A 26,215-nucleotide genomic window follows, 5' to 3' on the forward strand; every position below is an offset into this window, starting at 1 on the left:
TTACTGCAACTTGAGACACCAGACAAGTTCTCTAATGAAACTCATAGAATGATTTAAAATGAACATGTTCTAGTTGCACAGTGTCAAGAGAACATTTATTGTTATTTTTCAAGACGACCATCTCCCTCAATTCAAATACTAACTATTTTAAAGTATCCCTTGCTAGAAAAACAAACAGAACTGTAATTCAGCTTACCAAGGAGGTGAGGCAAATAGCCTTGAACATTTACAGAGCAGACATCTGAACAGGTTACTGATGGGAAAAGGGGGATCGGAATAGCACGATGTAACTGATTCAGATGGACCCATTAGGTTCAGTGGATAGCATAAAGCCCTGAAAACACCTAGAGCCATAAGGAGTCAGACTCGAGGCACCTTCAAGGACTAGAAGACCCTGGTGGGGAAGGTCTGCTTCTTGAACTCCATACTCTTACACTACACCACAGAGGTAAACTTATACTTTGACTAGGGACCTTGGTTAGGGACAGGAAGTTAAAGTAAAGTCGCTCAGTCGTGTCCGACTCTTTGCAATCCTGTGGACTGTAGCCCGCCAGGCTCTGTCCATGGGATTCTCCAGGCAAGAATACTGGAGTGGGTTGCCATTTCCTTCTCCAAGGGGTCTTCCCAACCCAGGGATCAAACCCGGGTCTCCTGCATTGCAGGCAGATGCTTTATCGCTTTACGGACAGGAAGACCACCACGCTAATCTGGGGAGATTTAACATCCTGAGATAATCAAGGCAGACTGCATCAATCAGAAAGAGGAGAACATGAGTACAGGCACAGAAACAGAGCAATGAGAGGAGTAAGAAGAAAGAGGGTTAGCCAGCTCAGAATGATGACCAAAAGGCAGCACAAGAGGTAACAGGGGTGGTGATGAGGCAGCAGAGTGGGGGTGAGGGGACTAGAAAAGACAAGAGAAAGCTTGCCTTTCAAACCAGGAAACACTCCCTGTACTTTGTCTGAAGTCCAGAGGGAACACAGGCAGAGCTGGTGACAATGGGGCCCCTCACAGCATGGATGCCTGTGATGGATCAACAGCAGTCCTCTCAAACCACAACACTGGGAAACACATCACAAGTAGTTCCGGCACCATCCTACCAATCTGATGTAAGAACTTCCTATACAACAACCAGAAATCCAGGAGGAGTGTCTGATGTTACTATGGCTTTGTCACAGGTCTAATTACAAAGATACTAGACTTGGTGTTCCTATGTGAACAGAGGCGAACTTAGCAAAGATAACGGAGTCTTAAAGAACAAGGAGCCACTCATATTTGGGCCTGGAGAAGGCAATGACTACCCACTCCAGTAGTCTTGCCTGGAGAATCCCAGGGACAGAGGAGCCTGGCGGGCTACAGTCCATGTGGCTGCAAAGAGTTGGAGACAACTGAGCAACTAAGCAGAGTTGGGCCACTAGGATTTCAGAGAATTGCAAAGACCAAGTCTCAAACTCTCTGAAGTTTTGTGATCTTATGTGTGTTTTTAACTGTCTTCTTCATTATAACTTGACTACTACATGGAGCAGAGACTTTTTGGAATCACTGTATCCCCAATGCCTTGACCATAAATTTCTCAATAAATGTAACAAAACTATATACATATATAAGAAAATGGAACAGTGGTTTTCAGACCATGTCCAAACAGCTTATGAAAGAGAGAGGCCATGTTGAATAGGACTGCATCTGATAAGGCTTCTGGCCCAAACACATATTACAAAGTAATACTTTACTACTTAGGATTTGGGGACTGTGCGTGTATAAGATTTAGGGGGAGGGGGGTGACGAAGAATTCTATTTCTAAAGAAAACTCTGAAAACCACTGGACTACAATCTTCAAAATTTTTACGGTATGGGTAAAGCACTGGGTTTTTTCCAGTTTTCTTTACTACTAAGTTTTGTGTGTCTCTGAGAAAAGTCCCAAGTTCTCTAGGCTGCAGCTATAAAATAAGGAGTTGAATGATCTGATTTTTAAGAAGGTTCCTTCAAGTTCCAAGCTTATAATAAGCTACAGAATATACATGCTATTTACAATATTCTTATTTACGGTTCAAAGCTTGTCCTTTCTCAGTGCTAGTAACTCTTCATATAGCAAATTTTCTCTGCACTAACTTGGAAATAGGCACAGAGACAAAGTCATGGAGGCATTTAGAGATATGTCCTTCATTCCAATAAAGATGAAAAATGTAGGAGGTTCTCTTAATGTCCCTTCCCCCACTTCCACAGTCTAATGTAAATGATTAACATTCAACTTCCTTATCCAACATTCAAGGTAGGCAAAGTAAGTGCTCTGTGTCACACTGTTCCCTGAAGTGGTAGTTTTTGATGTTAGTTTCTAAAAATTCTCACTAAATAGCAACTATCTCCCAGGGTTTATTTTCATTATAGCATTATTTCAATAGAAAAAAAACATTTCTCAATTATTTCAATCTAACAAATGCAAGTAAAAGGAAGTATCTCCTTGTATGGAGAAATAGCCTGTATTACACTAACATCATGTGTCCCAGGGAAGGAAAGCAAGCTGGGCTATGCTAAAACAGAATAAAACACATCTAAGAGGAATATAGCTTTAGTTTATATATTGCTCTATTATCATCGTTCTTTTTATGAAAAGACAGCCCTTCTCTGCTCACAAATTAAAGCATGAAATTCTCAGAGCTGAGAGGCTGCCCTGAAGTATATTTTATATGTCTGCTAACTTTTTTTTTGGTCTGTTAGCTTTTACGGCTTGTATCTATCAACTCTAATTGTCCCACAAAATATCAAATTCAAGTATTATTCTCATTTTTCTTTTATAGAATTCTTTAATAAGTTTTATCAGCTCAAAGACTGCAGCTGTTTGCTGAAGTTGGTTTTTATATTACATAATGTTTTTAAGCTCAGAATTTAGGAGTCTCTTCTCTAAATAAAATTTAATAAAACAAATCAGAATAACTACTGCCAAGTGAGAATAAACAGGGACATATAAAAGGGAAAGTAGGCTCGTAAGTCTTATTTGGACTCATTTGGTTAAGGGGTATTGTTTGCAGCAGACCTAAACTCAGGTTCCATTTAGTGCCATGAACAGAACCAGTACGCATCCTCTCCAAATAGTTGCTAACAGAGTAACCATTACTAACTTTTCATTTGAATTTCAAATTTTCATTTGAATGAGAATTTTTTCCACTAAATTTTTAGTTTTTATATAGATGGTTGATAAAAATTTAACCAACCTCAAACATTTTATATCAATTTGCAGATAAAGCTACTCACCAACCTTAGGCAACTACTTCAGAAAGTCCTGGAACTTCAGGAATATACTTTCTATTTGCCAAATACTTCCTTCTCTAGCCAACAATAAATTATCTGCTTGTCTAAAAGGCAACTTCTTACAGTTTATGGTTTTGCCTTATCTTTTTAAAAAATGAGTTAACTACAGAAGTACTGTAATGAAACCTAATAGGTAAGAAGGTTCTTCATACAAAACCAATGGACTATATTAGCAAGAATCTTAGTAACCTTTTAAGATTAAGATTTTCAGCAACCTAGAAGGTTAGATGGTTAGACAGCATCACCGACCCAGTGGACATGAATTCTGAGCAAACTCCAGGAGATAGTGAAGGACAGGAAAGCCTGGTGCTGCAATCCATGGGGTTGCAAAGAAGCTGGACACGACTTACTGACTAAACAACCACCACCACCACCTAGAAGGAGGGATGAAAAGAATCGAGAAAATACTGTCTAGGCTTTAAAAGAGAAAAAAAGACATCTAACCTATACATTTAAAGTGTGTAAAAATACTCTGTCTGGCCTTAAAAATGAACTGCCATTACAAGATTAAAATATCTCTTAGTTTTATAACTATCTGCTAACCCTGTTTTCCCAGTAAGAGACAATTGAATGCCATTTAATTAGACTGACACCTACCTGTGCTTTCTGAAGCAGTTCAATTGTAAGAGGAAGCCAATCAGGAATGAGTTTCTCCATTTCCAGACTAACCATCGCCAGGGCAAGCATGGATCCTTTGAACTGCAGAAGTTGGCTGCAGGCCATACAGTGAAGTAATTGCTTGGTAAGGAATGCCAAATGTTGAGATGGGCTCATACTGGGCAAACTGAAAAGTAACTGAGGCCTAATTGACACTGCAATGGCATGGAACTAGAAAAAAAAAAAGAAAAATGAAAATTAAATCACAAGAACATCATTCTAGTTACTTAAATGTCTAGATAAGCTATGTACAGAAGTTGATGTAACCTCCTCAGGTATTACTCAGTTTCTAAGTTGGCAATTTTAGCTTCAATGATTTGACATATATCTTAATTTCCAATTTTTTCTTTTCCTAAAAAGGAAAATAATTTGCAGTAATTTTCCTTTTCCTAAAAATCAGAACAACAACAACAAAAAAAAGGACTTTGCTGGTGGCTCAGGGGTGAAGAATCTGCCTGCCAATGCAGGAGACATGGGTTTGATCTCTGATCTGGGAAGATCCCACATGCTGTAAAAGCAACTAAGCCCGTGCAGCAGAACTATTGAGCCTGAGCTCTAGAGCCCAGGAGCCACAACTACTGAGCCCACACGCTCCATAGCCCCTGCTCCCCAAAACTAGAGAAAAGCTGGAGCAACAACAAAGACTCAATGCAGCTCCCCGTCCCCGCCAAAAGAGCAGGCAATCTACTTTTCAAGTTACTAAAACAGGACTATATACTCAAGTAGGAAATTGAAAGACTTCAGGTGAACTTACAATGTGAAGAAAGTCCAATGGTGTGGCTGTGTGAAGATCCCAATTCAACTTATCCAGAATAATTCTCTCCATCCGCAGAATTTCAGATGAAGAACAGCCACAGAAACTGTCTCTTGCCAACACCTTCAGGACTGGGATTCTCTACACAAAGCAAAAGGGGAGGAGGCAGGGAGGGCAGGACAGAAAAAAATTAACTCATTTTTTCAGTTTTTGTTTTGGTAAACACTAAACAAGCTAATCAACGGATAAAACTTTCAACAAAGAGACATGACTAATCTTGAAAATAGTTACCTCATCTTCCTCAACAGTCTTGGCAGCCAGGAAAAAACAGCTGATTGCAATACAACTCAGGTATTTTGGGTGGGCCTAAAACAAGGATGAGAGAAAAAGCAACTTCAGTGATTTGTCAAAAAGTTAAGAGTTTATTTTTTGAAACTAGATATGCAGACGAGGCAAGTATGCACACAACCCTGTGGAATTCAAATTAATCTGGCTCTCATTCACTGCTTTCTAGGATCAGAGATAACTTATAACCCTAGCCATATTACACACTCTACGGAAATATTAAGATCATTCTCTTCCAAGTTCAACCGATGCTAGTTAGCCAAAGCTAATTTCTATCCATCAGAGGTGAGCTTGATTTTAGAAGACTTTTTTTTACTTATAAAATTCCCCCAATTAAAAATATATTTGTGTATTTTTAAAGCTGGTTTTGTTCTCTTTATCTGTTGTATCAGTTAAGATTAACATACGAGGTATTAGGGGAATTAAGAAAGGAATATAAAATGAAGGCTATTAATATATTTTACATACTTTACAAAGTGACAGCATGCTAGCAAATTAAATTTTCTAATTAAACGTTTACCCAAAAAATTATAAATTCAAATCCATGATAAGAATGAAAGGCTCCTAAATATATACAGAATCAATCAAGGTGGGGAAAATCAATCTTGGATTTGACACCCTTAGGAGGGTTCGAGTTTGCCTGTTTTTCTTATCTATAATAACTTTCTACCCTACTGGCAGAGTAAGAGTTTGCCAATCCAGTTTTAAATAATCAGGACAGGGATTTTCCTGGAGGTCCGGTGATTAGGATTTGGAGCCTTCACTGCCATGTCCTGGGTTCAACCCCTGGTTGGGGTACTAAGATCCCACAGCTGTGTGGTGTGGCCAAATGAATATCATGATAGTTTAGCCTTCATTAATTATTTAATAAATAGGCCAGCCAACAACCAATGCCTCAGTGCAAGGGGCATAGTCTAGGAATCTTCCATCCCTCTTCCTGAGTAAGAAATAAAGGGTTAGTTGCTCAGTCACTCTGACTCTTTGCACCCCATGGACTGTACAGTCCACCAGGATACTCTGTCCATGGAATTCTCCAGGGAAGAATACTGGAGTGGGTTGCCATTCCCTTCTCTATGGCATCTTCTCGACCTGGGATCGAACCCAGGTCTCCTGCATTGCAAGCAGACTCTTCACCATTTGAACCACCAAGGAAGCCCATATGAGAAATAAAAGCCAGTTCAATTCTATCAATATTTTAAAGTAATCATTAATATTAATCAGAATATTATGGTTTAGAAAGCATTGCCATAAATGTTATATCTTGCTTTACAGATGAGAAAACAGTCTCAGAGGTTAACAGAGATACCACAAATGATCCAGAAAGTGAAGTCAGATCTTGTGGCTCTGACAGTTTTTAAGGTTCTCTTATTTCTCCATGTGTAACAACATATCAAGCCCATATCCTTAAGGAAATCAGAGTTCATTACAGACAGTCCAACAGTTAGTAACTCTGGGTAGGCAATGAAATCCCCAAATCAAGGGCACCAATAATAAACTTAGTACTATAAAGAACCGCAACAGAAAATATGTGGGTTTTTTGTTTGTTTGTTTAAACAAACAGTAATTTTCAATCCTGGATGTACATCAGAATCATCTATGTAGTTTCTTTATTTAAATAAAAATGTCCAGCTTTCACCTACTAGAGATTCAGATTTAGTAGGTCTGGGATAGGGCTCAGGGTCTGTCCTTTTAAAGTTCATAGCACCTTTTTCTGCACAGCTGGACTTGAGGTTCCATTCTTGTTGCAACCCTTTTATGACCTGCTTTAAGCACCTTGAAACTATGAATACATTTTAAATGAACTGTTTCAATATAGATTAGCCATCTCTAAGTAAGCATCTGATGCTAGTAACATCAGGACCCATGGTATCTTTCTCTGTGAAAGGGAGCTTAGCTAGAGTAGGGGAACAGAGAGAGGGGAGGAGGGCTTGATGCTGAAATAACTGTTGGCATCTCAGTTAACCCAGACTTCAGGCAATTAGGGTCATCATAACTTAAGTCTCTCAAAAGTAGAAGTTTGAAACATAAAAAGGTAACTGAGTGGCCATCCAAATTCTTCCACTCCATAATTCTTTGGCTTCTATTTGTTATACCAAATAACAAAAAATACAGTACCCTAAGCACTGAACTCATAGTTCCTACAACATATATATTCCTAGGGATACAAATAACTGAATTGCCTTTTTGTTTCATGTCTTGCTATTGAATAAATGTTGACTTTCTGCTTTAAATCTGCTAAGGGCCTCCCATGACTGATTTCACATCATATAACCAATGATATATTATACCAATAGGGATAACATAAAACTTATCTATAATGCTGCCATTGAACAAAAAAACACCAAAGTTATGTATAACAGTTCAGTTTTCATCTTGTTATACTCCAAATGTATGCTGCTAGAAAGTACTTATATGCTGTTCAGAAAACGACAAAAAAGAGATTTAATAAATAAGTAGTGACAGAAAAATATGCAATAGGCTTATTATACTTTTCTAGTCTGATTCACTGTTCACAACTAGTATTCAATGTGTTAAAAAGATGACTAAACTTTCTACCAATGCTATATGGTTTGCACTAAAAGAAAGAGAGAAAAAATTTCATTGGTTAGGTATAAGCTATGAATACTTACAGACAAAAAAAAATTACAGAATATAATCGGAAACATTTCTGAAGACTTAAAGCAATAACAGAAGACATCATGTCTTCTTACAGATATATATATTAAGAAGGTTTTCCATTCCTTTCCACCTTGTAGAATATTTTACTAATTGCCCCTGGTGCAGCATATAAACCATTAAAACAGAAGTTGTATGTAAGCATATTCCAGAATATTTACCTTTACAGTAGCTAAGAACCTGTCCAAAAGACTGCTAGCCAGAGCAAATGTTTCTGGGTAAAGGTTGAATTGGTACTTGAGTTTGGCCAGCCACTGAATCACTTCATCTCTCTGGGATGGAGAAACATTCTATAAGGGAACAATTAAAAAATAAAAGAGGACAAGTTTCAAGTTATCATCAAGATATACTTGCAATTCTCACTTATAAAAGGTTAGCAAATGTTATGGAATATGTGTTTACGTGTTAGAAAATGTTTTTAAGTTTATTCAAAATCTAACAAACTTGAGATAAAGGAAGATAAAACCTTATGTATTAGTTGCTGTGCTGTGCTTAGCCGCTCAGTCGTGTCTGACTCTCTGTAGCCAGCCAGGCTCCTCTGTCCATGGGATTCTCCAGGCAAGAATTCTGGAGTGGGCTGCCATGCCCTCCTCCAGGGGATCTTCCCAACCCAGGTCTCCTGCACTGCAGGTGGATTCTGAGCCACCAGCGAAGCTAAGTAGATGCTAGATACTTCTCCAGTAGAACAACCTAAATATCTCCAGACATTTCCAAATGTCGCCTGGTGAGCAAAACTGGCCCCAGTTAAGAACCCCATGCTGATATAACACAGTAATAAATATCTCAACCAGCAAACAAAAGGTATCACCCCAAAGTTGATACCCGAGACAGCTCACTTTAAATTACTTTACAAATATACCCTTCCGCTACTTTGGTAAATAAATAAATGAGTCATTCACACAGTTTTTAAAGTAAATGAAGCACTGCTCTTTTTAAATGTGAAATCAGAGAATTAAAAATGTCCCAAGTACTTCTTTTCTCAATCTATCATTTAAGTCATTCCAATATAACTATAGAAAATATAAAACTCGTAGAACTTGGCTATGGAGTACAAAGTTGACTTAGTTACTGTCAGAGTCATAACTAAGCAAACATCTTTATTGATCTTCAGCATTTCAAAAGCAAACAATATGTAAACGATGGGAAGAGTGAAATGGTTCCTCACAAAATGAAGAAAATGTTTGCAAATCATATATCCAATTAGGTACTTATATCTAGAATATGCAAAGACTCCTGAGAGTTTAACAGAGACAGAAACCAAATTGTAAAATGAGCTAAGGGTCTAAATAGATATTTCTTCAAAGAAAATACACAATTCGCCAATGAGCACTTGAAAAGATGCTCAATATTATTACATATCAGGGAAATGCAAATCAAAATCAAAAGGCAGTATCTCCTCTCACCCACAAAAATGACTACAATAAAAAAATTAATAACAACAAATTCTGGCAAGGATATAGAGAAATTAGAACCCTCATTCATTCACCAAGTAAGAATGAAAGATAGTACGGTTACTTCAGAAAACAATCTAGTAGCTCCTCAGAAGTATAAACACAGAATTATCATATGACCCAGCAATTCCACTCCTGGGAATATACCAAAAAGTTTTTAAAACAAGCATTCAAACAAGTATTTGTACACTAATGTTCACAAGTATTTGTACACTAACATTTACAGCAGTAACTATTCACAATAGTTAAGAGGCAGAAACAACCCAAATGCCCATCAACTGATGAATGGATATAAATAAAGTGTGATATATCCATACAATGAAATGTTACTCATCAACGGAAAAGAATGAAGTGCTGGGATTTTCCTGGTAGTCCAGTGGCTAAGACGTTGAGCTCCCAGTGCAAGAGCCTAAGTTCAATTCCTGGTCAGGGAACTAGATCCCACATGCTACACCTGAGACCTGGAGCAGTCAAATTAAATACATACTTTAAAAAAAAAAAACAGAATGAAGTACAGACATGCCATAACATGGAAGACCCTTGAAAACAATATGTTAACTGAAAGAAGACAGTCACAACAGGCCATGTATTATATGATCATGTTTATATGTAATGTTCAGAGTACACAAGTCTATAGAGATGAGCAAAATAAAGGGCAGAAATGGTATGGAACTAACAGAAGCAGAAGATATTAAGCGGTGGCAAGAATACACAGAAGAACTATATAAAAAAGATCTTCACGACCCAGATAATCACAATGGTATGATCTCACCTAGAGCAAGACATCTTGGAGTGCAAAGTTAAGTGGGCCTTAGGAAGCATCACTATGAACAAAGCTAGTGGAGGTGATGGAATTCCACCTGAGCCATTTCAAATCCTAAAAGATGCTGCTGTGAAAGTGTTGCACTCAATATGCCAGCAAATTTGGAAAACTCAGCAGTGGCCACAGGACTGGAAAAGGTCAGTTTTCACTCCAATCCCAAAGGCAATGCCAAAGAATGTTCAAACTACTGCACAATTGCACTCATTTCATATGCTATCAAAGTAATGCTCAAAATTCTCCAAGCTAGGGTTCAACAGTTATGTGAACTGAGAAGTTCCAGATGTTCAAGCTGGATTTAAAAATGGCAGAGGAACCAGAGATCAAATTGCCAACATCCACTGGATCATAGAAACAGCAAGAGAATTCCAGAACACCTAACTTTTGCTTCATTGACTATGCCAAAGTCTTTGACTGTGTGGATCACAACAAACTGTGGAAAATTCTTCAAGAGATGGGAATACCAGACCACCATATACCCCTCCTGGGAAAACTGTATGCAGGTCAAGAAGCAGCAGTTAGAACTGGATATGGAACAACGGTTCCAAATTGGGAAAGGAGAACGTCAAGGCTACTGTCACCCTGTTTATTTAACTTATATGCAGAGTACATCATGTGAAATGTCAGGCTAGAATCAAAACTGCCAGGAGAAATATCAATAACCTCAGATATGCGGAAGACACCACCCTAATGGCAGAAAGCAAAGAGGAAATGAAGAGCCTCTTGATGAAAGCGAGAGAGTGAAAAAGTTGGCTTAAAACTCAACATTTAACAAACTAAGATTATGGTATCCGGATTCATCACTTCATGGCAAATAGATGGGGAAACAATGAAAACAGTGACAGACTATTTTCTTGGGCTGCAAAATCACTGCAGATGGTGACTGCAGCCATGAAATTAAAAGATGCCTGCTCCTTGGAAGAAAAGCTATGACCAACTTAGATAGCATATTAATAAGGAGAGACATTACTTTGCCAACAAAGGTCCGTATAGTCAAAGCTAAGGTTTTTTCAGTGGTCATATATGAATGTAAGAGTAGGACCATAAAGAAGGCTGAGCACCTAAGAATTGATTCTTTTGAACTGTGGTGTACTAGTTACAGCATTTAATATCAATGTCCAATATTCTCTTATTTATTAAATAAAATCTTCACAATGTCATCACACCACAAATCTATATAATCAAATTAAGGTTTTAAAGTTTAGGTAACACTGTTACAAACTAATAGTAATTTTGGAATTAAGTTTTCTCAATTCCTGAGAATAAGAAATTTAGTAAGAATAAGAGAATTTCTTTCTAAGGCAGCAAACAGACATTAAGCTATCTTAAATGGGCCATGTAACAGATTGACAATCCATTAAAAACAAAACTAAACTGAACAGGAATAAATGAAAGATACTAGGGACAAAAGATGAATATACATTTAAAGATGAAAGGATACTGAAGGGGAAATTAATCTGAATTTATCATTAGAGATTACTACACAAACACTGATTATTATCATTTTAATCTTCCTACATATTAAGTTTTGGGTTTAGGCTTAATTTTCAAAAGGTACATACTTTAAAGCAATATTTATTTACTCTTCAGTTTTACAGGAACCATAAAAAACAAAACAACCTAGTAATACTTAATTTACTACTAATAAATGGAACAGATATATGTAAGTACTGCTGCTGCTGCTAAGTCGCATCAGTCGTGTCCAACTCTGGGCGACCCCATAGATGGCAGCCACCAGGCTCCCGGTCCCTGGGACTCTGCAGGCAAGAACACTAGGGTGGGTAAGCACTGCTGTCAGATAAACACAAAAAAGTACAGAAATGCCTCCGTGATTAGCGGAAAAGACCATTTTCAATGTGAGGGTTCCAGACAAGTAAAGGTTTAACCTGAGTACTGCAGGATTCACCATCATAACCACTGTGGATGGAAATCTCTTTAAGAATATATTATTTATCTCATTCCTCAGAAAGTATAGAGACCACAGCTTAAACCTTTTTCCTGATCACTCAGAGTCAACTTTATGAAATTAATTCCTCTATCACAGAGAGGTGCATTAAGAGTTATTAAAGTATGAAAGGCTGTACATCTTGACGGTGGGTCTTCTCAAATAGGCATTTCAGCTAGAATTTCTTCTCTCCTTCCTCTTGGTTTTCTTTAGCGTTGCAAGGAACAGTGCCAGGCGCTCCTCGTAGCCTCTGATATTGCACTGGCCAGTTTCCTTTATTTCAACTCCTCTTTCTGTCAATTTTCAGCTTTGGCCCAAAAAGTAAAGTATTTCTTTGTGGCCAAACCAACTAATCACGCATACATAACTTTTATATTTAGCTCTATACTCAGTTATCACTGGTATTTATGATGGTTAACTGCCATATATATTTGCCTCCTGGTCAATTCCTTTTGTTATATAAAAACTGACTCCAGAATACTACACAAGAAATACTGACAAGAAAATGAGACAAAGATGGTTTACAACCTTTTATATTAATATCTCACCACCAAACTGGTGTTAAGACTATGAACAATAATTTGAAAACATCTGATACTCAAGGCATTTAACTTAGTTATGGGAATACAATGAAGAATGACAATCTCACTGTTTAAACTTTAAAGCAAAGCCTCATGATGAGGCAAATAATCAGAAATCATTAATAAAACACAGTAAGATGAGAGCAGAGGTATGCACAGGGTGAGGGGGAACACTGGAAGGGCGCCTGGCCCAGTGTGGGAACAGGACAAAAGGCTCTGAGAGAAGACAGCAATTACCTTGTATCTTAAGAGTGAGGGCAGGGGGTGATCACTTGCAAGGCAAGGAAAAGTACTAAGTATTTTAAACCTGTGAACTTTACTCTGAAGGACAAGACTGATGTCAGCCTGGAGTCAACTAATGTCAACAGGACTAATGTCAACACAATAACCTAGTATTAAGCTCCTCAGATTTGCAAATAAAAATCAAGGTGGATGGAAAAGACTGCTAGAACAGATACTCTGACAACTAGTGATACAATTCAATGAATCGAAAAGAATAAAGTTGCTCATGGAACTGAAGCTGTGGGCTTGAAATGCTTGGGGTATACGGGGTAACAGGAAAACAATGTCCTAAAGAGACTACTTTCCAACTTGACAGAGGAACCTGGAGTTAGGTTATTTACAGCCAGGATATTAAAGCCAGCAGATGGATCCTCACTCTCACAGAAGGAGTCTGAAAGAGTCATCAAAATACTATCTGGATCTATGGCTTCTCTAGAGGTAGGAAGAAATAGACACAGCCCTACAGCTAGCCCCTGGGTACTGGTTTTAAAATATTCCATTCTCCACAGAGCCGTGAGGTGTTACTTTTAAGAGCCGGACCAGGAGCCCCTAAAGGTCCCTGAGAACCAACTGAAGCAGCCACAAAACTTTTAGATGGAGACAATTAAACATTCAAGAGAAATTAAATTTCTACAAAGGGTAGCTTTTATCTAAAAACGCCAAAAAAAAAAAACCAAAACCAATGTTAATTAAGCCATCTGAACAATTCAATGACAATGAAATAATACAAGGAGAGGCAGATGGTGATACAATCTGATGAAAGTGGGTAGGCTTTTAGGGAAGTGAAAGAACAATGATCTAGAAGAGCAATAAGGAGCAAAAACAGCATTAATTCAATACCTTCAGGTTGGATATAGGGGGGCAAAATCCCTAAGTAACAGATTACATTACATAACGTGTTTGACATTAAACAAATAACACAAACATATAACTGTAAGAAGTCTCACAAAAGGAGGACATAATGCGCTGTAACGAGAGGTATAACACGTGGGAACACAGCTAGAGATTTACATACTACAACTAAGTGATTTAACTTGTGTGAAACACATAGAATGCAAACAGCAGTTAAATGTTAGTTTTGCCCTTTTCCTTCCTCTACGGATATCTAGTGCTTTGTGATGCCAGAAGAAACAAATTTACAAACTGTTACTTATAAATAGTTCTTTCAAACCAATTATAATGCAAATAATTATGAAAGAAAACATGACACTCTTTGGACTTTAACATACTTTGTATTAAAAAATCTGAGAATGGAGCCAAGAAAGCATTCTCGCATGGCTAGTATTATCATTACTAGCCAAAACTAACAGAAAGCAAAAAATCCCCACAGAAGATAAGTTTACAAAGACTCACTCATATTTCCTGATCAAGAGATCTGTTTTCTCTTATACGGATTGCTCAAATAGGGTTAAGAGAATTCAGTATAGTGGTTGAACAACTAATCCCAAAGAGAATTTATAATGGTTTGATTCAACATGGTAAAACACAGAGCTTTCTGCTATTCTGATTATTAAAACACAAATTCTGTCTCTACCTAAAAGATGAAATGTAATCCCCCAGGCAGGGCATGCAAATCCCTCTCTGACCTACCTCTCCAGTTTCACTCACCTTCCATCCCTTTCTGCCTTAAAATGCAGAAGAGCAGTACTTCTATTTATGGTTTCTTCCTTGCTCCTGTAACGCTATTTTATATCACTGCTTCCCTCTGGTTGAAACACACTTCTTGCTCTTTACTTGCTTTTTTATTTCTCCTTTAAGAGCTTTTTCAGCCATCACTCCCTCCCAGACACTTTTCCTGATGACTCAAATCGGGCTGAGTACTTTCCTGTGCTCCCACATCATCTCCTGTCACAACTGTTCAATACTTTTTCAAAAAATCACCTTACTGCTTTTGGCTATGACTGAGTAGGGAGCAGCAAACCTACACTCTAGCCGAAAACAACTAGAAAGGCCCCTAACAGTGACAGAAAGGCATCAGAACTGCTAGGACAGTCAGGCCTTGCGGAGCCGAGATTCCAGAGAGGAGGCAACGAATAGAGATGAGTCTGCATAGCTTCCCCTTTCAGGCATCTGCCCATCTTGTGAGTATGGCAAGAGGTGTAAAGTATGAGCAAAGAAACCAACAGCGTTTTGGGGAGTCTTACAAGGCAAGAGTTAAAATTTGGTGACTTGAACAGCCAAGAACCTAGCAGGAAGAGGGAGGGTCAGAGATCTGAATGTGACACTCAGCTGATTTTCCTCTTAATTTTCTGAATGAAATTCTGAAGTTGGGAAGGACAAGGATCTAAGTGGCTAAGCAGAAAGTCTCTGAAAAGTAAGAATGAACTCTGGGAAGAGTGTAGCGCCCTTCCAGGAATGAGGGCACTAGTAAACACTCTAAGCTTTCAGCTGGGATCCTGGGCTACTCTCTAAAGTTGGGGACAACCAGAAATAGACGAAGCTATCCTCAACAGCAACCCAGCCTCCCATCAGCATAGTCCTTCAACGGATTCAAGCTGCTTCTTCAGTTTGCCCACCACTGGGAAGATTGAGCCCTCCTGCAGAAAAAAAACATCTAGAGCCTCTACAATTTCTCATGATGTTCAGCAACCAGTCAAAAATAACCAGGCATAACAAGACAAAGAACCAAGTAATCAAAAACAAGGGAGAAAAAAAAGGGGGACAATAAAAAGATCTTGGTCTTTGCATTATCAGAAAAGGACTTGATACACAAATAGAGAGGAAGACAGATGAGAAAATGAAAATGTTCACTAAAGAAATGAAATCTATTAAAAAAATCCAAAAGGGAAATTTTAGAACTGAGACATGTAACAACTCAAATTAAGAACCTGATATGAAATCTAAACAACAAACTCAGCAAGAGTAGACAGCGATGCTTTATAGTGCTAAATGAATTAAAAAAGAAAACATTTCTCTTGAGATAAAGCATCTATATCTCAAGATAAAGAACAGAAAACTATACAAAGAAAGTAGACAGAAATAATGGAAAAAGAGCAAAACTTAAAAAAAAAAATGTACAATAGGGAAAAATCAACAGAACTGAAAGGCTGACAGACCTCTAGAAAGACTGATCAAGAAAAACCACATGCCAAATAAAAAAGGGCATGTTAAAGAGAGAATACTTTGAGTAACTTTATACAAATAACTGGAAACTGCAGATGAAATGAATTCCTTAAAAAACACAATTCACCAAAACTGCTGCTGCTGCTGTCACTTCAGTCGTGTAAAACGGTGATAACATTTAAATGAAGACCTGATTAGCCTCATACTGACCAAAGATATTAGACTAATTAGTAAATACCTTATCTACAAATAAATCTCTAGGCTCCAGGGGCTTTGAAGCGAAACCATCCAACATTGAAGAAAGAAATAGTATCAATTTAAACAAATGGAGAGCACTGGGGGAAAAAAAGCAGGAATAATTCCCAACTCATTTTACAAAGCCGGCATAACTCTATCATGAGAATCTAACAAAGGCATTACAAACCAATCTTACCCATGACCTTAGATGGAAGACTCCTAGCCAAAATGTTAATAAGATCCAATGATGTATAAAAATTCAACACTTATTCATAAAAAAAAAAAACTCCAAGCAAACCAAGGCAGAGAAAAGAATTTCTTAATCTGATAAAGATTAAAAAATATATAGAACTACTAGAGTTAATGGTAAAATATTGAAAGCTTTCTCCTCAAATGGAGACTTCAGCAGTATTCTGGAAACCCTGGTTAATTCTGAAAAACAGGGAGAAAAGAAAGTTGTAAGGACTGAAAAAGAACAAAATAAAACCATGATTATTCACATTTGACATGACAGCGTATAATACACAGAAAATCCTAGAGACTCTGCAAACTACTTAGTTAATTTAGTATGGTCTATATAAAAATCTACCAGCATATAGAAGCAAGCACATAAAAAATTTAAAATGATACCATTTGTAATAGCCTCAACAAGTCTCAAATACCCAGGAATAAACCTAAATTCTCAAATATTATTAAAAGAAACTGAAGACCATCTTTAAAGAAAAATGGAGAAATACTCTTATGTTCATGGATTATTATAAACATGTTCATTCTTCCCCAAATCAATCTACAGATTCAGTAAAACCAAAACCCCACAGTTTTTTTGTTTTTTGAAAACTGGCAAGTGTATTAAAAGTATTGATACATACAGAAGAGCAAAGGGCTCAAAACAGCCAAGGCAACTGTTAAGAAAAAAAAAAAGAACAAAGTATATGCCACCAAAGACATTATTATGCTACAATAACTGAGGCAGTGTGGTATTTAAGAGACGTGAACAGATCAATGAAGAGAGGCAAGAAACTGACCCACAAATGTGTTTACTCATATACAGCAGTCAGTCATTAATAACAAAACTACATTATGGGGCAGTGGCACAAACAGTATTTCTAATCAATAGTACTGGTTTTCTAAATGGAGAAAAAAATTATTCTTGACTCCTATTATTACTCCGGGTGAGGCAAACATTTCTTTAAAAGGACTAAGCAAAAAGGAAAAAATTTCTGATATTTGGTCATTAAAAATCAAGATCTTCTATTTATCAAAAGTCAACATATACAGAGCTGAAGATATGTATAATACACAGAGCCTGCAAAACAAAAAACTTCTAACAATTTAAAAAGGAAATCAACAGAACCCAAGTGAAAGATGTGAACACACATTTCACCAAAAAAGATAGTCAATGGCCAATTAGCACATGAAAAGCTGAATTTCATTAGCTACCCAGGAAATGCAAATTAAAACCCAAAGTGACACTACAACACACTCACGAGAATAACTAAAATGAAAAAGACAGATAATATCAAGGTTCACAAGGATGCAGAGCAACCTGGGACTTTCATACTCTGCTGTAAGGGTAGAAAAAAAAAAGGGGGTGTAAAAGTGGTGTAACAACTCAGGTAAGTAATACAATTGGTGGTATCTGCTAAACCTGAGAATACACATATTCTAGGTTCTAGCAATTCCACCTCTAAGAATATACTCAACAGCAATGTACAAGTGTGTTCACCAAAAGATATACACAAAAACGACCCTAATGACCATCAATAGCAGAATGGATAAATGAATCCCTATGAAGAGATCTTAAACCAAAAATAATAAATAATAATGCTGAGCAAAACAGCCCAGGACATATTTTATTATTCCATATATAAATATAATTCAAAATAAAGAAAAACTAATCTCTGATAATAGGATAATGTTTCTTTGTGGGGAAAAGATAGATGACGGTAAATATAAGACATAAGAGCTTCTGAAGGTGCTGGTAATGTGGTTCGTGTCATTTTGTGAAAATTTATGAGCTGTACACTCTATGATCTATATATACTTTAAGAAACTGTTTACTTAAGAAAAAAAAAAACAACCTGGGGCAAATCAGATGTATTTATTTACCAAATCTACAGATGGTACAAAAATGACAAAGTTAATGTATTAGAGCCAGACATCCTGGAATGTGAAGTCAAGTGGGCCTTAGGAAGTATCACTAGGAACAAAGCTAGTGGAGGTGATGGAATTCCAGTTGAGCTCTTTCAAATCCTGAAAGATGATGCTGTGAAAGTGCTGCACTCAATATGCCAGCAAATTTGGAAAACTCTGCAGTGGCCACAGGACCAGAAAAGGTCAGTTTTCATTCCAATCCCTAAGAAAGGCAATGCCAAAGAATGCTCAAACTACTGCACAATTGCACTCATCTCACACGGTAGTAATGCTCAAAATTCTTCAAGCCAGGATACAACAATATGTGAACCATGAACTTCCAAATATTCAAGCTGGTTTTAGAAAAGGCAGGGGAACCAGATATCAAATTGCCAACATCCGCTGGATCATCAAAAAAGCAAGAATTCCAGAAAAACATCTATTTCTGCTTTATTGACTATGCCAAAGCCTTTGACTGTTATTGTGGATCACAATAAACTATGGAAAATTCTGAAAGAGATGGGAATACCAGACCATCTGACCTGCCTCTTGAGAAATCTGTATGCAGGTCAGGAAGCAACAGTTAGAACTGGACATGGAACAACAGACTGGTTCCAAATAGGAAAAGGAGTATGTCAAAGCTGTTTACTGTCGCCATGCTTATTTAACTTATATGCAGGGTACATCATGAGAAACGCTGGGCTGGAGGAAGCACAAGCTGGAATCAAAATTTCCGGGAGAAATATCAATAACCTCAGATATGCAGATGACACCACCGTTATGGCAGAGAGTGAAGAGAAACTAAAAAGCCTCTTGATGAAAGTGAAAGAGGAGAGTGACAAAGTTGGCTTAAAGCTCAACATTCAGAAAACGAAGATCATGGCATCTGGTCCCATCACTTCATGAGAAACAGAGGGGGAAACAGTGGAAACAGTGTCAGACTTTATTTTTCTGGGCTCCAAAATCACTGCAGATGGTGACTGCAGCCATGAAATTAAAAGACACTTACTCCTTAGAAGGAAAGTTATGGCCAACCTAGATAGCATACTCCAAAGCAGAGACATTACTTTGCCAACAAAGGTCCATCTAGTCAAGGCTGTGGTTTTTCCTGTGGTCATGTATAGATGTGAGAGTTGGACTGTGAAGAAAGCTGAGCGCTGAAGAATTGATGCTTTTGAACTGTGGTGCTGGAGAAGACTCTTGAGAGCCCCTTGGACGGCCAGGAGATCCAACCAGTCCATCCTAAAGGAGGTCAGTCCTGGGTATTCTTTGGAAGGAATGATGCTAAAGCTGAAACTCCAGTCTTTGGCCACCTCATGCAAAGAGTTGACTCATTGGAAAAGACCCTGATGCTGGGAAGGATTAGGGACAGGAGGAAAAGGGGACGACAGAGGATGAGATGGCTGGATGGCATCACTGATTCGATAGGCATGAGTTTGAGTGAACTCCAGGAGTTGGTGATGGACAGGGAGGCCTGGTGTGCTGCAATTCACGGGGTCGTGAAGTCGGACATGACTGAGCGACTGAACTGAAACTAAAGTCAAATCATCAGGAAATTATAATAGTGTGTGCTATCATATGTGAAGAACAGAGTGTTATAGAAGCCAACTGAAGGGAAGTGATAGATGTCTAATATTCTTACATGACCACTCTGTCCTAAACTGCAAGACAGGAGATGAGAATTATAAGAAAATGACCTTGTAGTAGTGTTTAGGTGAAAGTAGAGGTGGGGTGAAGAAAGCTAGAGGAGAAAAAGCTTCAAAATATTTTATTTTTCCACTTTAACCAGCACCAAAAAAAAAAAAGCCCTAAAATAAAAATGTTGGTTTAGAGACAAGACTATTTCTCTTATGAAGAGCAAAAAAGGAGGGAAATCATGGTTAGAAGAAATTGTGAAAAGGGAAGTAGAAAAACCAGTCCCTGAGAGTTGCAGAAGAAAATAAAAGAATTAGAACAGATAAGTGTCCCTGAGGTTCTTCTGTCAAGCGGCTCAAGCCCCTATAGCTCTTCACTCCTATCTCTATCTTATTTCCTATCACCATCAGACCAAGCCCACACACATTTTACAAGAACTAAGTAGGGCTTCTAGGATTCCCTGGTAGCTCAGATGAAGAATCTGCCTGCAAGGCTGGAGACCCAGGTTCAATTTCTGGACTGGGAATATCCCCTGGAGAAGGGAATGGCAACCCACTCTGGTATTCTTGCCTAGAGAATTCTGTGGATTGAGGGGCCCAGCGGCTACAGTCCATGGAGTCACAGAGTCAGACACGACATAGAGCATCTACTTGGCATTACAAAGACAAAACCTTAAACAGATCCGTCTTAGAAGTTCTGATACTGTTCTGTTCTCTGGTATTACACCTCAATAATATCTGTTAAATATCTATAAAAATAGGTCAGAATAAGTGATAATATAGCAATATACTATAATCTTGATAGAAATCACCTTCAAAGACCATGTTATAAAAGTTTATCACGCACGTTGGTTGCATGCTGACTTGAGATAATAGGAGAAAAAAATGGTCCTAAAAGCAGATATAACAAAGCTTTGAGGCTTATTAGAATGTCAGAACATAAAAAGCAGAAATTTCTATTTTTCTCACAATTGTATCCCCAATGCTAGAACAGTGCTCAGAATATCACACTTAAACATTTACTGAATGACTGACTCACACAAGCACACAAAAATAAAAAGTATAATGGGGAGAAAACTGCCTCAGGTTCAGAATTATAGCTCTACTACTTAGTAGTTGAAATCCTGGGCAATTTGGGACTATTGCTTTTCCAAAGAATCAAGTGCGTGCGGTCTTATGGACTATATCAGGGAAGCCCTCAAAGGATCAAGTGAGATATTAAATGTATTTGATAACACACGCAAATGTTCCTAGTATAAAAGGCTTTCATTCAAATTAACTAATTTTCCAATTCCCTAAATGACAATTAAGTAACACTAAAAGCAAAACATGGATTTCTTCAGCTTGTGGGAAAGAAGATAAAAGCAGGCTGGAATTAGAAAAAGCACATAGATATCAATAACCTATGGTGTGGTGATTTAGCGCTAAGTCATGTCTGACTCTTATGACCCCATGGACTGCAGCCCACTAGGCTGCTCTGTCTGTGGAATTCTCCAGGCAAGAATACTGGAGTGGGTTGCCATTTCCTATTCCAGGGGATCTTCCCAACCCAGGGATCGAACCCAAGTCTCCTGCATGCAGGGGGGATTCTTCACTGTTAAGCTACCAGAGAAGCTTAGATACTGTCATTTGCTTACACATACTGAAAATTTATTGGCCATTATTATTTATCCCAAGCACAGAGCTAGGTACTAGGGATAAACGATGTGTAAAGACATGTTATATCAGTGAATTTTGGGGAGTAGACATATTCACAGCTATTTGTTAAAAAAAAATAAAAACTCTAATTATATGAAATTTCTAAGAGAAAAGGCATATCACTTCAGTTCAGTCACTCAGTCATGTCCGACTCTTTGCAACCCCATGAATCACAGCACATCAGGCCTCCCTATCTGTCACCAACTCCCAGAGTTTACCCAAACTCATGTCCATCGAGTCGGTGATGCCATCCAGCCATCTTATCCTCTGTTGACCCTTCTCCTCCTGCCCCCAATCCCTCCCAGAATCAGGGTCTTTTCCAATGAGTCAACCCTTTGCATGAGGTGGTCAAAATATTGGAGTTTCAGCTTCAGCATCAGTCCTTCCAATGAACACCCAGGACTGATCTCCTTTAGAATGGACTGGTTGGATCTCCTTGCAGTCCAAGGGACTCTCAAGAGTCTTCTCCAACACCAAAGTTCAAAAGCATTAATTCTTCAGCGCTCAGCAAAAGGCATATAGCCAACAGTAACTAAGAGGTAAGCTGGTGATTATCTCCCTAGTTTTCAACACTGACACGACCTTAGTAGGTTATGTAATTCTTTACTAATATTTATGAAGGAACAAGCTTTTGATCACTAAAGATAAGGATGTGATTATGTTCAGCCTCTAAGGTGAGCTATGTATCTAGAAATAGAGAAGGCCTCCTACTCTAAGTATTATGCTACAAGGAAAGGGAAGGGACACACCTATGTTCCTAAAGGTGTAACCCAGATAAAACGGAAAAGCAAACAGTTCATTTTTTCTCATATAAAGAATATCTTTATATATTATATACATATTTCTCCAATGCAGTGTCAAGATACTGTTACATATGATAGTGGTAATAAAAGCCACCTATCTAGAGTGAAGAGAGAAATCTTTACCTGATTTGTAGGTATTTTCGGCACATTCACTTTCCACATCTGGGCTTCCCTAGAGATTGCCTTTTCCAATAGGAAAGACAATCTCTGGTTTTCCAAAGGCCCTGGAAACTTCATGATATCCTATGGATCTGCCTGCCACCCAGCTTGATGTAGCTACCTATAAAAGCAAATATAAAACAATGTTCTATATTTAATTACACATATATAGTTAGGTGTAGCATTGTATAAATATGTTGGTACTTATTAAGCAATTCATAAAATAAAAATGTTATGAGGCAATATAGGATTTTACAACTCTTTAAAATACCATGTATTAAAATGTTTACAACAATCATCAGTTATCTAAAACATTCTCCCTTTAAATCTGAAATTCAGTTATAGAGACAAAAACATGACCATATAATTGACAGAATCTTTGATCAAAACATCAGTGTGTCAAAACTAAGTCATAGGCTTTTTAAACTAGAAATTTTTAGAACTAGTTGTCCCAAATATTCCTGTTTAAAATCTAATTGGATAAGGGCTAAGCAGTCTCTTCATTAAAAACAAAACCATTTCCACTTAGTATGAAACTATCCCCTTAAGTATGAAACCATTCTGAACTGTGCTTCCCAATACAGTATCCACTAGCTACACAAGTAAATATTAAAATTAGAACTGAATAAAGTTAAAATTCCTCAGTCACACTAGTCATATTTCAAGTCCTAAACAGCTACATGTGGCTAGTGAATACTGCACTGGACAGTACGGCAAAGGACCATTTCTATCAAGGCAGCAACTTCTACTTGACAATGCTGATCTAGAAAGCCCAACAGTAAGGTAACTGGCACCACTGGTAAAGAACCCACCTGCCAATGCAGGAGACACAGAGATGTGGGTTTGATTTGTGGGTTGGGAAGATCCCTTGGAGGAGGAAATGGCAACCCACTCCAGTATTCTTGCCTGTGTAATCCCATGGACAGAGGGGCCTGCCAGGCCCCAATCCACAGGGTTGCAAAGAGTTGGTCACAGCTGAAGTGACTTAGCATGCGAGGTAACTGGCACTCTAAAATGAGCAAGTCTAAAATGCAAAGTCTAGATCAGCACAAAGCATCGTCTGAGAAGATATTTCTACATTAAAGCTTAAAAAAAAAGGAAACCACAGAGATTTAACTGTATGTAGAAAACTGGAGACACTGTGGAAGGATGTCAAAAAAAGGTAATTAGATTTGATGGAAGTTAACTGCCAAAGAATTGATGCTTTCGAATTATGGTGCCAGAGAAGACTCTTGAGAGTCCCCTGGACAGCAAAGAGATAAAACCAGTCAATCCTAAAGGAAATCAACCCTGAACATTCACTGGAAGGACTGATACTGAAGCTCCAATACTTTGGCCACCTGATGTTAAGAGCCAACTCACTGAAAGAGACCCTGATGCTCGGAAAGACTGAGGCCAGGAGGAGAAGGGGGCGGGGGCAACAAAGGGTGAAATGGTTGGATGGCATCAGCAACTCAATGGACATGTATGTGCATGCATGCCCAGATTCTGCACCCCTACAGACTGTAGCCAGCCAGGTTCCTGACCATGGGATTCTCCAGGCAAGAATTCTGGAGTGGGTTGCCATTTCCTATTCCAAGGGATCTTTCTGACTCAGGGATAGACCTGCATCTCTGGAGTCTCCTGCACTGGCAGATAAGATTTTTTGAGCAAACTCCAGCAGATAGTGAAGGACAGGGAAGACTGGCATGCTGCAGTCCATGGGGCTGCAAAAGTCAGACACAACTTGGTGACTGAACAACAACAAAACAACTAAAAGGGTTATTAAACTCAGAAAAAGAGATTATGCAAGAAAGTAAATATAAGAAAATATAATAATATAAGAAAAGCTATGAAAACCTGGACAGCATATTAAAAAGCAGAGACATTACTTAGGTCATATAGTCAAAGCTATGGTTTTTCCAGTAGTTATATATGGATGTGAGAGATGGACCATAAAGAAAGCTGAAAGTCGAAGAATTGATGCTTTCGAACTGTGGTGCTGGAGAAGACTCTTGAGAGTCTCATGGACTGCAAGATCAAACCAGTCAATCCTAAAAGAAATCAGTTCTGAATACTCATTGGAAGGACTATGTTGAAGCTGAAGCTCCAATACTTTGGCCACCTGATGTGAAGAGCTGACTCATCAAAAAGACCCTGATGCTGGGAAAGATTAAAGGCAGGAGCAGAAGAGGATGAAAGAGGATGAGATGGTTGGATGGCATCAATGACTCAATGGACATGAGTTTGAGCAAGCTCCAGAAATTTGTGATCAACAGGGAAGCCTGGCATGCTACAGTACATGGGGTCGTAAAGTCAGACACGACTGAGCAACTGAACTGAACTGAAATATAATAATATATCACAATATTTACAAAGCAATAATAATGAAAATACTGAATAGAGACTTCAACACAAAGACTGTGATAAAACTACACTGGCAAGATGAGGGGAGTTAGAAGGCAGAATGAGAGCCTCATCTTTATATTTCAGAAGAAAACATAAATAATATCTAAAACTCAAATATCAAAAAACAGCAGTAATTATTTGAAAGTATGATTTTTAAATCACAAGAGAAAAAGCTAAGAGCTAAGAGTGGTTAACCTCTAAGGAATGAGAAGAGAATAGAGTGGGGAAGTCAAGTAGCAGGGGAATGCTGTTTTTCACTGAAGACCTCAAATAACTATTCCAGTTTATCAACTATATACCTGTATTACCTATCTGCTTCAGATTCCAGGGATGCTTTAAAAAAATGTTTTAATGTCTAGTTTTAACACACACAGTCCCTAATTTTTTATAAAAATTTGAAAAAAACAAAATATAGAAGCCTCATCTTCAATTTCTGTGTTCCCTCTGCCCCAACTCTAGCTAATATCCTCTTCCCTATGAATCACCCCACATATTTCACTAACTTACTGCTTAACCTACTGCAAACTACCTCTGATTAACAGGACAGTGATTTTCTTTTTGCTTCTTTAAACTTCTGGGTTTTTGCAAATTTTTTATACCAAGCATGAAGTGCTTTTTATATTAAGAAACAAATAACTTAGAGTGGAAAATAGAAACCATCCTGAAAGGTCCATCTAAAAGGTAATTTCTTCCAAGAACTATCTTCCCTATAAATTCCTTTGCATTCATATCATGTTTTCATAAGCCACAGGGCCCACAGCAGTGTCCTGATGAAACAGAGATAGAATCAAAGGCTCATTTCAACCCTTGGGGCCAAAACCAAAAAACTATAACCAAAACAAACCCAACCAAGTCTGATCTCTTTCAGAGATCAAGCCTTCAAATGTTTGAAGGCTGTTATCATGCTCATCAGTTCATCCTCTGCAGAAATGAAAAACTATTCAAGAGTTCCTCATGTGACATGATTTTAGCTCTTCAAAATTAGCACCAATTACTAATGCCCTCTAAGACCATTAGCTACTTTTTAAAAAAGGGGCTACTGAATTACCGAGACAAAATTTATGCTCAGCTAAAACTCTAAGACTTTCTAAGGCACACTCTTAGGCAAACTTCTCTACCTCCCTGCCTCATTGTGCGAGGGCTTTTGGTGCTTTTTTGGGGGGTAGGGGAGGACATTACATTTTTGTTCAGGACCTTAAATGCATTCTTTCTTTAAACAAAGTTGTCTTGTTAAATTCCATTTACTGTTATATTCTGCTGAGATGTTCTGAGATTCCAATTTT

The 26,215-nt window shown here is 38.0% G+C and overlaps 1 protein-coding gene across 2 annotated transcripts in view; it reads right to left on the reverse strand.

The window, feature by feature from the left end:
* The window catches only part of CCNI (cyclin I), a 35,033-nt gene that overhangs the window by 5,328 nt on the left and 3,490 nt on the right, over positions 1-26,215 (reverse strand). The window contains exons 2-6 of one of the 2 annotated variants that reach the window (XM_027971121.3): positions 22,509-22,665; positions 7,900-8,028; positions 5,009-5,083; positions 4,718-4,858; positions 3,904-4,134 (exon numbers count right to left, since the gene is read on the reverse strand). In XM_027971121.3, coding sequence (XP_027826922.1) covers positions 3,904-4,134; positions 4,718-4,858; positions 5,009-5,083; positions 7,900-8,028; positions 22,509-22,622 — 690 coding nt within the window. In that variant the 5' untranslated portion in view covers positions 22,623-22,665. The remainder of the gene's footprint in view (positions 1-3,903; positions 4,135-4,717; positions 4,859-5,008; positions 5,084-7,899; positions 8,029-22,508; positions 22,666-26,215) is intronic. The other variant, XM_027971122.2, reaches the window with a different exon arrangement.

The sequence above is a fragment of the Ovis aries genome, chromosome 6 (assembly GCF_016772045.2).
Source record: "Ovis aries strain OAR_USU_Benz2616 breed Rambouillet chromosome 6, ARS-UI_Ramb_v3.0, whole genome shotgun sequence".
Taxonomy (NCBI): domain Eukaryota; kingdom Metazoa; phylum Chordata; class Mammalia; order Artiodactyla; family Bovidae; genus Ovis; species Ovis aries.